Source organism: Dama dama, chromosome 15, assembly GCF_033118175.1.
Source record: "Dama dama isolate Ldn47 chromosome 15, ASM3311817v1, whole genome shotgun sequence".
In the NCBI taxonomy this organism is placed as follows: domain Eukaryota; kingdom Metazoa; phylum Chordata; class Mammalia; order Artiodactyla; family Cervidae; genus Dama; species Dama dama.
Genome location: NC_083695.1, coordinates 46,757,110 through 46,773,478, shown reverse-complemented (window position 1 = coordinate 46,773,478; position 16,369 = coordinate 46,757,110). Strand labels below are relative to the sequence as shown.

General features: G+C 36.5%; 1 protein-coding gene across 1 annotated transcript in view; it reads left to right on the top strand.

Moving 5' to 3' along the window:
• The window catches only part of PARG (poly(ADP-ribose) glycohydrolase), a 117,793-nt gene that overhangs the window by 52,716 nt on the left and 48,708 nt on the right, over nt 1-16,369 (top strand). Inside the window, exons 10-11 of the mRNA XM_061162015.1 lie at nt 11,412-11,491; nt 15,638-15,698. Coding sequence (XP_061017998.1) covers nt 11,412-11,491; nt 15,638-15,698 — 141 coding nt within the window. The remainder of the gene's footprint in view (nt 1-11,411; nt 11,492-15,637; nt 15,699-16,369) is intronic.

The following is a 16,369-nucleotide window of genomic DNA, read 5'->3' as shown; positions in this document are numbered from 1 at the left end:
AGATGATTGAAGTTCATGGTTGCAAAACTTGCTTAGGGTCCAGGAGCCAGTAAGTGACAGGGGTAAGGTTTGAACTCAGGTCTGTCTTACTCCAAGGCCCTTGTTCTTTCTGCCCTGTCAAGTTGTCCTTCCGCTGTAAGTGCCCTGGATTCTTTATGCCTGTTTGATGTGATTATTTATTCACAGGACGTTTGTTGTGCATTATATTTCTTGTATGCTGAAATCATTTAAGGCTGCACCATGAGTCTTCCTTTCTCTAAAGTGAAAGTGAAGTGAAGTAAAAGTCGCTTAACCGTGTCTGACTGTTTGTGACCCCATGGACTGTAGCCTGCCAGGCTCCTCTGTCCATGGGATTCTCCAGGCCAAAATACTGGAGTGGGTAGCTGTTCCCTTCTCCAGGGGATCTTCCCAACCCAGGGATCAGATCCAGGTCTCCTGTATTGCAGGCAGATTCTTTACTGTCTGAGCTACCAGGGAAGACTCTGTAAAGTGTGAGTTAACATTGACTTTCACTTTTTACAGACATGACTAATTAATTAACGTAATGTTTTTAAAAGAAAGACAAAATAATGTTTACATTTTTATTAAAGTAGTATATTGTGAAGATATTGATAAAATTTCAGATTCTAGCCATTTCCCCAAATTATCACTTTCTCTGTAATTTACACAGAAAAATTGTAAAATCTTCTTGGCAAATGAATATAATTTTTTTCTTCCTACACCCTTCCCCTCCCCCACCCCTCCAATCTGTTTTTCACATGAGAGTTATATTTATGAGATCTGTGAGTAGAATGTGAATTTTTTCCCCAGTGTCAGGAGCAGGCCTTCAGAAAATTGTTAGAATATATGCTCCTCTTTCCCAGTTGACTATGTGTAATATCCTCCTCCATTACCTCCATGTAATCCCCATCTCCTGCCCCTGAGGGGTGGAGCAGTAAGGACAGGGAGCAAAGGAGATACAGTCATGAAGCAAAGTTACATGACTTTGCTCAAAGTGGACAAAGTTCTGTTTGCTGTTCTATATTTGTGTTCAAAGTTCACTGGCATGGTAATGCAACTTCTTTTAGTTTACCTTTTTGATGTTGTCTCATTAAAAACTTTATTTCAAATTAATTTATTAGATATGTAAAAAAGTTGCAGAAATAGTACTGAGAATTCCCGTATATAACTCACCTAACTTCCCTTTATTTTAATGTTATTATGTAATTATATAACCATACAATGTAACCATAGGAAAATTATCAAAGCCAGGAAATTAATATTGGTATAATACTGTTAACTTGGACTTCCCTGGTGGCTCAGATGGTAAAGCGTCTGCCTACAATGCGGGAGACCCGGGTTCAGTCCCTGGATCGGGAAGAAAAATCTCCTGGAGAAGGAAATGGTAACCCACTCCAGTATTCGTGCCTGGAAAATCCCATGGACGGAGAAGCCTGGTAGGGTACAGTCCATGGGGTCGCCAAGAGTCAGACACGACTGAGTGACTTCACTTTCACTGTTAACTGACCTTATTTTAATTCCAGCTGTTTTTCTGCTGTTATTTTTCTGTTCCAGAATCTTCTCACTATCCCCCATGGCATTTACAGAAGTCCCCTCTTATCTGTGGCTTGCTTTCTATAGTTTTAGTTACCTGTAGTCAACTGCAGTCTGAAAATGTTAAATGGACAATTTCAGAAATAAAAAATTGGTTAAGTTTTAAATTGCACATCATTCTGAGTAGCATGATGGAATCTTGTACCATCCCACTCCCTCCCATCTGGGACTTGGATCATCCCTTTGTCCAGGATATACCACCTCTTAGTCACTTAGTAGCCTGTCTTGGTCATCAGATCAACTCTTGAGGTATTGCATTGCCTGTGTTAAAGTAACCCTTATTTTAATTAATAATGTCTCCCAAGCACATGAGTAGTGATGATGGCAATTTGAATATGACAAAGAAAAGTTGTAAAGTACTTCCTTCCATGGAATCGTGAAGGTAAAAAGAATTTCATGCTAGTTTTGCTGTTACAGTCACAAGTTATTGCCACTCTGCCTGATAAGTGCTTAGTTAAGATGGAAAAGGTGTTAAATATGTACAATAGAATATTTTGAAAGCAAGAGACCACATTCACGTAACTTACTATATTGTTATAGTTGTTCTACTTTATTATTAGTTATTGTCATTAATGTCTTACTGTGCCTAATTTGTAAATTAAACTTTATCACTCAGTGTATATGTATAGGAAAAAAATATGTATACACAGGGTTCCAAACTGCCCAGTGTTTTAGGCAGCTGCTGGGGAGTCTGGGATTCCCTGCAGGTAAGTGCTGTAGATTTCTAAGTCTCCTCTACCCTGTTCTGTTTTTCCTTTTCTTTCATGATGTTGACACTTTCAAAGACAACTCATCAGTTATTTTGTAGTATGTTCTTCAATCTGGGTTTGACTGACATTGTTTTCACAAGTGGAGTGAGGTCATTGCATTTTTGACAGAAATTCAAGAGAACTGATGTTGTGTCCTTTTCAGTGCATCGTATCAGTGGGCTCTTGATGTTGGTATGTCTTGCTGCTGGTGATCAATGACCTCACTAAGGTGGTGTCTGCTGGGTTCTTGCACTGTACAGTTACAGACTCTTCCCTTTGGGATTAATAAATATCTTGGGGGGGGGGGGATTCGTTGACACTATGCAAATGTTTGCATTGTATTTCTCACCACTATCTTCAGGAGCCATTGGTGGATCTTGCCTCTAACAGTTATTACTGTAGTGTTTCCCTGTTGTGATTTTTTTATTTCTCTCTTTCCTTCTACATTTATTGAAATTCTATTGTAAAGAAGAGCTATCCCTTCTTACCCAATTTTAGTATCAAAATGGACTTACACATATTTTATTCTGTGAGTTAATATTATTCCATTTGGCCATTAGACCTCCTTCAAGTTGGCATCTGTGTTCTTTTAAAAAGCCCCCAACCTTTTTTTTTTTTTAAGTTTTTTTTTTTTTTTTCACTTTCTGGCCTCATGAGGTGCCAGGCTCATCTTATGTTTTATATTACCCAACTGTAGAATCAGCCAATTTTCTCAAGGAATCCTGGTGGTTCTTTTATTGGAGAATGGTACTTGGAGACTAAGATCTAGTTTATAGGTTGCTCAGTGTTACTAGAGTGTCACTGTTTCTTCTTCTTTTTCCTTTTTTTTCTTTTTTCTGGCCAAGCTGCACAGCTTGTGGGATCTTAGTTCCCCAACCAGGGATCAAACCCAGTGAAAGCACCAAGTTCTAACCACTGAACCCACCAGGGAATTCCCATAGAGTGTCATTGTTTACAATGCCACTTACTTTATATAGACAGCATTTCTGACAACTCCACAAGCCAGCGGAGAAATGGAGTCACAATTCTTTGCAATGACATAGAAAGTTATCCCAGATGCTTCTCTCTCTTATGATGAGAAAAATTCTAAAATTTATTAGTACTTAATATAAATTTTTATTAAAAGTAACACACTTTGGTGTGTTTATTGTATTTTACTTTGTTTGGCAAATGAAAGTAAAACATGATTTGAATACAGGAATACTTATTATGCTGTAATAATTCTTAGACAATATTTGTAATGCTTTCAAACATTAAAATATCAATGAAAATCTTTGTTTTTGCATACAGTTTTTTCACAGCAGTACTAAGGAGAAGTGAGACAATAAATAATAAACGATTTGAATAAGGGGGTTTCTTTAAAATATCAGTAAGATTGTATTCATTTTATATCATATCTTTGGTTATGTAAATACCACTTGTGAAGGGCATGTTTTTAGCCTGATTTCCCAAATTGATGTGTTGGTTAATTTTAAGAGAATAGTATTTAGTCATTTAGTTTAGCTCATGTATACAGTGAGCAATTACAGTGTTCTCCACAGTGTGTTAAGTACCTTTAGGTTACGAGAAAAGGGACAAGCCAGTTTCTGATTTCTGTGCCCTTCTTTCCTTCACGTGGCTTTTATTCCTCTTTTAAACCTTACCTGACATATGCCTGTTTCTGATAGCTCTTGTCCTGCCAGGATAGATGTGCTTCTGCTCTGGCTTGCTATAATAGCCTGTATGTACTTATGTTGCATAAAGCGGGAGTCCCCACTCCACTGTGGCCTGTTAGAAACTGGGCTGCAAAGAAGGAGGTGAGCAACAGGCAGGTGAGCAAGTGACACTTGATCTGTATTTGCAGCCAGTCCCCATCACGCACGTTACTGCCTGCACTCTACCTCCTGTTAGATCTGTGGTGCTGTTAGATTCTCATGGGAGTGCAAAACCTCCTGTGTGAGGGATTTAGGTTGCATGCTCCTTATGAGAATCATCCCGAAACCATGCCCCTGACCAGGTCCATGGAAAAGCTGTCTTCCACAAAACTGGTCCCTGGTGCAGACATAACCAGTTGTCTTCCACTTACTCCTTCCATGCTGGGGACCACTGATATAAAGAATAGGTGCACAGCGTTATGACACTGTATTAGAGAAGGATATAATCCAATAAGGAAAACCTTCCTTGAGGAAATATCTTTTGAACTAAGTATGAAAGGGTGAGCAGGAGTATTTTTACCAAGGAAGAAAGTTGATTGCATTCTGGGCAAAGGGACTCAGCCTGTTCAGGAACTGTGGCAGCCTGCACACAGCCTGCCGGGGGCTGAGAACGCCTGGGTGGCTGCAGCCTGGAGACAGGAGAGGCTGCAGAAGCAAGTTGAGGCCAGTGGGCTGTGCTGGGGAGGCCGTCCTAAGGCAATAGGAAGTCATTAAAGGACTTGATATAGAGGGAGAGGGAGGCTGGTGCACTTGATTAGATTTAAATTTTGAAACATTTGTTTTGACTACAAAGGGGGACTGAGTGGAGAGGGGCCAGATATGAGTTTACCCAGTTGAGGAGACTACTACGTGCTGCAGGAAAGAGAAGATGGTAGCTGGAATAGTGTAGTGGTGGAGGTGCAGCTAGGGAGACTTGTGAAAAAGAAGTCAGTGTGACTGTGATGGATCAGATTGGTGGGTGTCTGAAGAGAGGCCTCCAGGGTGCTTCCTAGGTTTGTGCAATCAGGTGTGTGCCTTAGTGTCGTCTACTTTTCCTACTGTACTGCCTACCTGACTTTGTTATAATTGCTTGTTTAATCCTTTCAGTGGGACAGAGAGCTTATCTGCTCTGTTCTTTCTTGTTTTCACAAAATCTTATGCATTGTAGTCCTTCAGTAAATCCCTGTTGAATAAATGAAGGTAAACTTTATAGATGAAACATTTGAGAAATTAAGTGACTGGTTAATGGCAGTGTGCTATGACTATAACTTCGTCGGCTTGATCTCAGTGTGTGGCCTTTTACTTTTCAAACTGCATTGTATTCTTAGGAATTATGAGATGTTTTATCTTTAAGCCACATATAATTAAATGTTTTTTACCTTTGATTTCTTTAGTATTTGGGATAGGATTAAGAGAAAACAAAGAATCTTGATATCTGCAATTGCAGTTGTATAAAGAACCTGTTTATTGATTACAACTTTTCTGCCTGTTTGAAAAATTATTAAAGAATGTTTCTTTACAAGTAGACTCACTGTTAGTTACGAGCTATTTATCTCTCACAGATTTTCATTTTTAATATAGAAAAGGAAATGGTCAAGTTTTGTATGTAAGTAAAGATGTGGAAATTTAATTTTGCAGAAATATAATTATCTATTTCCATGAAGAGTATTATAGTAATAAGGGTTCTCCAAGGAGTAAGTAGCCTGTTTATTTGGAATAAATGTTTGGTCAGCTCTAGGATCTGTCAGAGATGCTATAAATTATAAAATTTCAATCTGGAATTCCAAAGACAATCCCAGTGATTTTGGAGTTGTTATTCTGAGTTTTGGTAAGAAGTAGCTCTAATGATGGTTTAGAGTTAGTGTTTCAGTCACCACTTAGAGTTTGTTTCTGTAGAATGAATAGTTAGCTAGTAATATATCTTGATGGTTCCTAAGAAACTTTTGAGGTCTTAGTTATAAACTTTCTCAGAAGATTCTTTGATTTAAACAGATTTAAATTTTTTGATAAGAATTGTGAATCAGTTCAGAAAGCCTCTTTTCTAGATAAGTTATTTTTAAACTGTATTATGAGTATGTTTAAAGATAACCCAACTTCAGTACTTAACAGTATCTGGTTTTTCTCTTTTTTTCACCTGTTTTTCACCTGTTTTTCTTTTTTTTCACCTTTTTTTCACCCCACTTTGTTTTTCCCTAGAATATTTTAAAGCAAATTCCAGACATTAAATTTTACTCATTAAGAATTCAGTATTTAAACTTGTCACAGATAACTTCAGTACTATATCTTGATTAAATGTTTGTAGCTCTTTTCTCAGAAAAGCTTAAGGTTCTCTGTTGGTAACTATAAATATACATTCCACATTAAGTAAAACAAGGAAAAGCACAAGAAAGGGAACAGATGTTATGTGTGATTAGAATCAGTAATTGTAGGTTTTTAAAAGAAATAAAAAATTGTATATAAAATGTGATCTCAATTATGTTAAAATATCTGTATCTATTAATATACTTTGTGTTTATCCCTATACATAATAATTGTATGTGCATAGAAAATGGACTGACAAGAAAGTGATTACCATTGGGTGGTGAGATAAACACATTTCATACACATCTATATGTTTTCAGATTGCTTTTGTAATGATCATATATTACTTTTTTAGTCAGAAGAAAAATCAGTTAAATAGGAAGAACAAGTCAATTATCAGAAATGGTTAAGAAAAAAGTAGACAGTTTTTGTAATTTGATTTTGAGAGTAGAATCCCACAGAGATTTTGAGACTTTCCAAAACAGCTAGTGTGGGTAACTTCTTCCTTCCTAATTACAGCCCTGTAAACACAGTATCATTACCTCCCCTTCACTCTCGGCTGACCATTCGGCATGTAGAAGAAACACAAGTACACAGGGCCCTCTGACGGCAGCAGCACTGACAGCCTTCTTTCCTCAGCAGTGAAGTGGACGTAGGTTTGGGATGACTGACAGGTATAAGTCAAGAGGTCTTGGGAAGCCTTGACTTCTGTGACTTCTCATTTCCTGCTGCCATAACCAGAATTTATATTAATTTTAATATATGTTTTATTTTTAAAGCATCTTTGTTTGTCATCTAAACTTTTGACAGGAGAATGCTGGTCTTGGCAACATCCTGTTATCTCTTTTCACTGTGCATGGTCATGTATCCTGAAGACTGAGCTGGTTGGCTCTGAGTGTCAGCATGTTAGGCTTGATGGGAAAAGAGGCTGAGCCATTTTTCTTAATGAAGAGAATATGGATTAGAACAGTGTAAGTGTTTTATGTAAATAAGTGTTGATTTTTTTTTAAGCTGGGCATTATGTAATGACTTATTCTGTCCTTTACTTACTCATCATTATCTGAAGTTTTTGCATAAAAATATCTAATAGGTAGTATTTTTTAAGTGCCTGCCATGTACCAGTGACTGTACTGTTATTTTTCAGTCTTCATATCAGTCCCTATAAATTCAATATTGTTTTCTTACTTTTCAGAGGAGGAGTTGGAGGCTTAGAGAGGGTAGTTTACTTTACCAAGTTAACTGGTATAATTGGAGTTCAAAACTCAGGGTATGGTTGGTGTTTTTTTACCTTATAGCTAGTCAGAAATTAGAACTATCCTTAGAAATAATCCTTGATCTGTAAGAATTATTTCCAATCTAAAATGACCATGAGGGAAATAAGCTTACAGCATCCCAGTTGCATTTTTATCAAATAAGAGTTTAAGTAGCAGAAGTGGGACTTGAACACTGTCTTCTGTTCAAACTTAGTGCTATTTCATTATGTCTCACTTACTCCCAAGAGCAGATGCTCTGAGTGTGCTCCATAAATGAAAAACAACCAGTAGTTCCCCCTTTTTCTTGTGGCTTATGAACAATCAAGAACCTAATTTGATGAGCCATTTGGTAAGCAGATTATGGAGCATTTTGTTGTTCGCATGTTTCTTTTTTGCATAGTTGCTATTTATGATTATAGTTTCTTCCAGTTGGGAGTTGTGTATGTGTGTGCGTGTATTTTGTCTTAAAAGGTTAGGACTAGTTAATTGAATAAGAAAAATGGTAAGGGTATGTGATAGAAGGCTGACGTCAATAAATTGAATAAGTTTTCCCTTTTTTTATTTATTGTTGTGTTTTTCCAGCCCTGTTTAGTTATGTTAAACACCCCTGACCTTTTCCCCTGCTTGCCTTTCAGGGTCTAAACATTCTTATAAAGGCTTCCAATGTGATTAGCATTGATGCTTCTGAAATTGCTTAGAAACTGATGGTCAGAGATTAATTGTAGGTTGCAACAGTGGTCAGCCCAGGAGGCTTTTACATCTGTCTCTTCCCTGGATTGAAAATGCTGCCGGGGCCATATGGCACACTGCTTCACAGCAGTGCCAAGAATGACTTTCTGGCTGGGTTCCGGATTATCATTTGCTTCCACTTTAAAATGGAGGTTATAGTGCTTTGGGTTTGATTTATTGTACACTAATAGGATTAATCCTTAACTTGAAATCACATGGGAGTGTGTGTGTGTGTGTGTGTGTGTGTGTGTGTGTCTAGAATCCAATTCCAGTAATGTTATCAGTACTCCATTCAGGGAAAGATTTTATTAAACTGTGTTTTTCTTTATATGTATGGAAAGAAAAACAGTTAATACGTAGCTGACCCTTGATTGACTTACTGAAAATAAGAAGTTTTGTTTAGAACAAAAGGCCTAAGTGGCCTTTTCTGTTTGTTTCCTTTAATAATCTGTAATTACTATTCGGTTAAATGCTAAAATGTCTTCCCTACATGAGGAGGGGATAGTACGGCCTAGTTTATGTGCATTTTCACATGGATGCCTGCTGACTCAAAGTATGACTTTAAATATATATATCCATGGACTTCTCTGGCAGTCCAGTGGTTAAAACTCCGCTTCTGCTGCAGGGGGACGCAGGTTCAAGCCATGGTCTGAAACTGAGATCCTACATGCCGTGGGGCAGAGCCAAAAAACCAAAAACGCCTTGGATTTGAAAATCTTAAAAAAAAAAATGGTATTGAGGAATTAAAAAAAAATTGGATGGTGCTTGATTATTACAAGAAGATCTCAGTCTCTCTGAATCTCTGTCGCTTTCTGTATTTGTCTCTCTGAGTGTGTTTTTCTGTGAGTTTCTGTTTCTCATACCCTCCCTCTGTCTCCAGCCCAGTTTCTGCTCTTTCTCTTAGCCCCATCTTTCTCTCTTCCTTTCTTGGGCTCTTTCCTCAGTACTTTTGTCTCTTCCTCCCCCTATCAGTGCTGTCCTTCAGATAGTACATTGCTTTGGTAGCTTTCAGTCCTGTAGAGTGCCTGTGTTTTTATGTTATTTTCACTTGCTTCCTCATTTATTTAGGTGGCTATGCACGAATCTACAAATCAAAATCTGAGAATTGATGCAGGAATTTTAAACTTGCCTCATCTTTCCTGTTGTTCTACCTTCTCGTGTCCCAGACCTCAAACCCACACATTTCCCCATCAGAAAGATGGGAAAGCTTATTTGGTTACACAGTGATTTGAAATTAGAGCAATAAAGGAAAAGAATGTATTGAGATTCTGTTTGATTTGTACCTATAAGATTTGGACCTGAAAAATAAACAGTAGTGCTCATTTGTAGTGGGTGATAATAACAGCCATATAATCCTTCCAGGACAGTCCGTATTGCTAGGGTAATAAATCTGTAGTCCCAAGAGTCTCTTAAAGTTAATAATTTGTCATCATGGTTCTGAAATATGTGAACTTTTATGTAATTTTATAAACAGCTGACCACATACTGAAGCTCAGGATGCATTTTATGGGGGGGAGTTATTTCTTAAGGGCAGTAGTCATTTTCACTCACTATGCAACAGTTCTGTGGAAGAGGAGCTTTTTCCTCTTAATTGAATTGTATACTACATCAATTCATCTCTTTAAAAAAAAAAAGATGAAAGCTGCCTTTATACTGATATTTATCCTGCTTTCCTCTATTAACCTTGGAAAGGGATTTTGCAATGGATCCCAAGGTATTCATTTAGTAAATCATATTTATTTGATACAGGATGTTTAATTAAACTGCCAAGTGGCTCCTTCATTTTGACTATCATTTTGATTTAAACAAACTATTCTGGCTGACATATTGCAGAAGAAACCAAACTGAAACCTGTGTTTTCATAGATTCTTCCATCAGGCAGTTAGATTTTAAGAGTATTTTTAATAAATATTTTAGAAAATACATTCTTTTAGAAGAGTAAAAATTATCACATAGACACTCAAACTATTTTTAAACATTAATTAGATTTCAGATTTGGTTAAAATGCTCTCTGATATTTAGCATTCTTTTCAGGAAATAAGGGTTTATATAAATTGTTTTCTCAGAAATTGACCCTGAATAAAGAATTTCAGATCGTTGAAAACAGGATTATTTGACATCTGCATTTCCTTCCCTTTTCCTAATTCATTTCATTTGCTCAATAGGATTTTCTCATAGAATAAACTTTTCCCTCTCTGCATAGTTACATAAGCTTGTTTTTCTAATCATGGAAAATTTTACCATTTCGGCACTTATTAAAGTGAACTTTTACTTGAAGGGTTTCTGGTTTTAAAGCAAGAGTATGTGACTAGAGGCATATGACTAATACTTCATCATTTATAGCCACAGAATTTCTTTATGATTTTTAAATACCTTTGTGAAGCTAGCTATTGTGCCTGAAAGCATGCTTTTGTGTTGGAAATCTTTTGGTGAACTACTTACTCAGGTCATATACTTCCAAAGCCTTGCTTTTCTTTCCTCAGGATAAATTGCATTATGTGTTACCAATAACAGTGCCACATCATTTCAAGGAAAACTAAATTAACTTGTGCAAGTCCAGGTTGCTGGAAACCGGATGACATGGGGTAGCCAGTGTTTCGGTTACCATACAAAGAGTATATTTGTTTAATTACCAAGGATTGGTCAGTCCGCCAGTATCTTGTCATACCTGCTTGTTGTTGTCATAGCTGCCCCCCACCGCCAAGCAATCTTATGAATTTTTTTCCTGATACCATTTTGTTCAGTCATTTAATGACCTAGTAATATTATGGCCAATAATGTTTGCCATGGGGGAAATGAGCATTAGCTCACTGGCCTGATTGTCTTTAGGGGACCAGATGGTGCCTTCTCCCCACAGGAAGACAGACTGGAGGAGCGTGGTTGTTAGAGTGCCATCTGATGTGAACACTTTGAGAAAACCCGGTTCTCATTGCTTTCAGTCCTCTCCACATGCTGTTTGAATCCAGACAATTTCCCAGTTTTCTGTCATTCCAGAATTGTCTTCTGGAATAATTACTTCTTTTGTTTTGGTAGCAATATAGATTTTAGCTTTTTGTGAATCATTAAGGCATTTAAAATCATCTTTACGCTCTTTTATTTCTGGTCTCTTTCAGGTTGTTTGAGGGACGTTCATCAAGGAAACCAGAGAAGCTTAAAACGCTCTTCTGCTACTTTAGAAGAGTCACAGAGAAAAGTACATTCCTTTCATTCTTACTTGTAATTTTTATCACTGATGGGGACAGTTCAGACAGGTCAAAAGCATTGTGTTCAAAGTACACTTTCCTACCCAAACCACATTAAAACTAGTAATGTAATATTATAACCTAAATTGTGTATGCATATGTTGTGTGTATATGTAAATGTGTACTGTAAACATGTGTGGGTTTTATGTACTTGGAAATTAGATCAGCATAACATAAAGTAATGAATGTTCATGAATAAAAACAGTAAATCAGTACTTTCAAAAGAAAGTATATTGACTGGAAGATATATTTTGGGTATTCTTTATTTAAAGAAACATTGACTGGTATAATTAGTTTATTTGCAGAGGCTAACCAATTCACTGCCCTCCTACCATCCATCTCTTTTGTGCCTCCTTCATGCCCTTATCAGGTTCCTGTAAAACAATGTTTGTACTTAGAGTTCACATATCTTGTCTTCCTCTGTTGGACCTTGACCATTGTGTTTTCCCAGAGGCTAATCATAGCACTTGAGACAGCAATGGTAAATATCTAGCCAACACTGGTAGTGACCAGCTAATAATAGATTGGTGTTGCCACTCTTATCCTAGGAGCTGGGGTGACTGCAGACAAGTTTTTTTTAACATCTCTAAATGGCTGTTTCCTCATCTGTAAAATAAAAGAGTAATGATAATTTACTTCATGGGGTAGTTAAGTATTAATAAGTTACATGCTTAATAAATGTCAGTATTATCATGGGTAGCCTTTCCTGCAAATAATTATAAGTTTGCTTTTGTTAAATAGAGCAGGTTAACTCTGTTCCAGTGATATGAGTTCTTTTTAGTTCTGGTCTTAAAGTATCACACACTGAACTATTAATGTCACTGAATAATATAATAATAATAATATTACTGAATTATTTTAAGGTCATTTTTCTCATATCCTTCCCTTAGTAAGTTATCTCACATCATAGTGTACCTAGGATTTTTTTCCTTTTGAACATATTGCTGTTGGGCATGGTTCAGATTTGAGGAAAAGAAATCAATGATCAGGATTTTGATATTTCAGGGACAAATTCATAGACTTCTTTTGATAGTGGGCTATTTATTTCTTAGCTTATCATTTTTAGTTTTGTGCCCTGTACTGAATGAAATAGTAAGGAAAGAAAGTGAAAGTTCACTAAGGCTTATGAGACATAAAACTGAGTTAAAATTTATACTAAGTTGTTAGAAAAATAAGTATATTTTTTGCTATCCTAAATCTAAACAGAATGAATACCATTACTATATCTTAATAATTTGAAGTTTATTTTTCTGTCCCTGAAGTCAAATCATGCATGTCTGCTCTAAAAGCCAACTTGCCTTTCCAAATTTTAGGATTTTAAGTGTTTGGAGGGAAAAAGCTAAAATTTTATTTTTTCAGCTAGAACTTTATAAATCATCATAAGTATTGGGAATAAGACTGAAAAAATAAATGATAATTAGACATTTTATTTTCTGACTTTTTCACTGTACACAGTAATTTGGTTCTTTGTAGAAATATAGTATGATATGCTATAGGTTTTTAGGATATAAAGCTACAGACTTAAGGAAATACTAGATAGAATAAAAGAGAGGTTTGCAATTTAATAATTACTTTATATATAAAATTCTGGAGTTCTACTGCATAGAAACTGTAGAAACCTATTTAAAGTACCATATTTCATCAACTCTAGGACATGATCTATGACAAGAAGTTTCATTATATTATATACCATTAAGAATGAAAAAATACTCAGGATGAATAAGTTGTAGGTGATCTCTTACAAAGCTGGGACACCAGAGATCTGTACCTTTAGCCTAAGAATAGGTGAGAAATTAACTTTGCCATGCAGAAAGGTGACAACAAAGAAACTGCAGGTGTCAGCTTAGGTAGAGAGGGCACCAAAAAATCTTCCCTGAGAATATGAACCATGAGCTTTAAGTCTAGGACCTGAAGTCTTATTACCAGGGTGATCCATAGAAGCTGACAACAGAAGGTTTAATTCAGACTAATCTCAAGTTGGTGGTGTTCCCAGAAGATGGCAGAAGCAGATGTTCATCTTCTTTGGAAAAGTTCAGCTTTGATACAGACCAGTAGCAATGGCTAGATACCTTTGACTATATGAGGTATATTCATAGTTTCAGAAACTTAATATATGAAAATATGCTTATTAGAATTGATAAAATACAATTCCATCAAGACCAACTTATCAGGGTTGTCAGTCTATATAATTATAGTGAGGCTCTTGAGACTGAATAATTTTAAACAGCTTTCTGAATTATTTTCAATATAATTTTAGATAAAACTATCTTATAAATGGAGTATTTATAAAAAGTGATGACTCAAATGCAGTATATACTGTGAGTTTATTAAGAGAAATATCTGATTAACCAAAATGACCTATTCTGGTATAAAAGCTGCCTTTTTATGAAAGAAAGGTAATAGGCATGTTCTCAAGGGGTTTTTTCGGGCGGTTATTACTATATATCTAAAGAGTCATATCTCCAGTACTCTTCACTTTTCACTTTCACGCATTGGAGAAGGAAATGGCAACCCACTCCAGTGTTCTTGCCTGGAGAATCCGAGGGACGGGGGAGCCTGGTGGGCTGACGTCTGTAGGGTTGCACGGAGTCGGACACAACTGAAGTGACTTAGCAGCAGCAGCAAAGAGTCATATTTTTCTGCCTTTTCTCTTGCTTTGCCAGAAATGTTCATTTTTTAAAATTTTCTTGGTCTCTCCTAGTATATATGAGGGCCATTTAATGTTCTTATTTTTCTGCTAAATTACTGAATGATGATATAGACTTTAGTCTCCTATTAATAGAATCGCTTCTCTAGTATTTGAATTATTTGACTTATGAATTTTAAACATGCTAGCCATTTGTCTTAAAGGAAGTTAGACATCTAAAGAATATTTTGTAACTCATGTTAACCAAATTCTGTTTTCTACTGTAACTACCCCATATGATTTTTGAGTTGTTGCTGATTGTGACTGAGAGCAAAGAAATGTGGACTCATCCAAAGGAATGAAATGATTGCCGGCCTTTCACTGGGACTCCACCACCATTATCGCTAATAGTTCCTGACATATCTCTCTCTGCTTAAGAGCATTCTTTTTTTAAACAGAAATGGCCTGGCCTTCTTAGTTTGTTCTTTGATTTGAATCAAACAAATTACTTCTGGCCAGCTGATTTATTTGTTGCTTTTGCCACTAGTTAAAAAAAAAAGTAAACCTAACAAAAAAGGATCTTATCCTCTAGAATTTACTGCATTTTGATCCTCTCATATCTATTGCTCCTTGAAAACTATGTCATCATTCTTCTGTAACCTCTTAGAATACAGTAATTCTTCCTTCTGGCTAAGATGCCTTATAAATAGAGCAACTGCATATCATCTAAGCCCTGAATTTAGCTGTGTCACCTCAAAGTACATGCCAACAATTTTTTTTAATCTTAGACATATTTATTATAAAACACATAAAGGTACTGACATTCACCAGTCAATAGGTTTAGGGTTAAGACTTTTCTTTTAAAAGGATGCTACAGATTAAAATTCAGTTTGTCTTTGTTGTATAAACTATATCCAATATGCGTCTGCCCCCCACCCCCACCCCCCACAGGGTTTTTTGTTTTTTTTTAAGTATATTCAGTTTGAAAAACTTAACCACAAAGTACCAGCACTCACATCCTACTGTTGTGCTGTTATCTGTGTAGTTTTGTGCCCTGAGTGAAGTGAGTGAGTGAAGTCGCTCAGTCGTGTCGGACTCTTTGCCTACCATGGTAGGACAGCCTACCAGACTCCTCCTTCCATGGAATTTTCCAGGCAAGAGTACTGGAGTGGATTGCTATTTCCTTCTCCAGGGGATCTTAGGGATCAAACCCAGGTCTTCTGCATTGTAGGCAGACGCTTTACCGTCTGAGCCACCAGGGAAGTCTTTAGGGAGGGCTTACAATTTTGTAGAAAGAATTCCTACTGTAAGGATATTATTTTAAATCAACCTTCTATTGTATTCCAACACTAGGCTTAGTATTTCCTGACTAGTTTTATAGCCTTTGTTAGACCCATTCTTTTACTAAATATATAATCTTTTCAAACTCAAAACTTATTTTGGATGTGTTTCTCTTTTATTGCTTTTGTAGAACCCACTGGGTTGGTGACATTTACAAGACAGAGTCTTGAAGATTTTCCAGAGTGGGAAAGGTAATAATAATGTAAATCTCTGTAATCTTAGAATTAGGACTCTTTCACCAGGAGAGGATTCAATTTTATAGCCCCTGAAAAGATAGTCTTCCAGTCTCTTGATTGCCCTAGGACCAGGGAGTTTCTTCCTAAAATGTTTGATTGATAGTTCTCATTGTTAGAAAGGTCATGCCTTTTGAATCAGTCTGCAACTCTTTCATGTCTACTCTTTTGCCTTAGTTTTGTCTTCTGAAACAAAGTCCTATTTAGAATTTAGGAGTTTTCTGTGAGAAGACACTAATATTAAACACCAATATTTAATATTCCTCCTTACCCTCGGTTATATGGTTAGTGTTTGTATTTTATGGCTTTTCTTTCTGGAGGACAAGATTAGTGCATTTTTAAAATTAAACTAAAGTGTAAATTGTAATTATTTAGAATTTGTCTGAGTGACAAAGAATTTTGGAGTTTGACTGTCCACGTGTGTTTGTGTGTTAGTTGCTCAGTCATGTCTGACTCTTTGCAACCCCATGGACTGTAGCCCACCAGGCTCCTCTGTCCATGGAATTCTCTAGGCAAGAATACTGAAGTGAGTAGCTATTCCCTTCTCCAGGGGATCTTCCTTGACCCAGGAAGTGAACCCGAGTCTCCTGCATTACAGGCAGATCCTTTACCGTCCAAAGAATTTACCA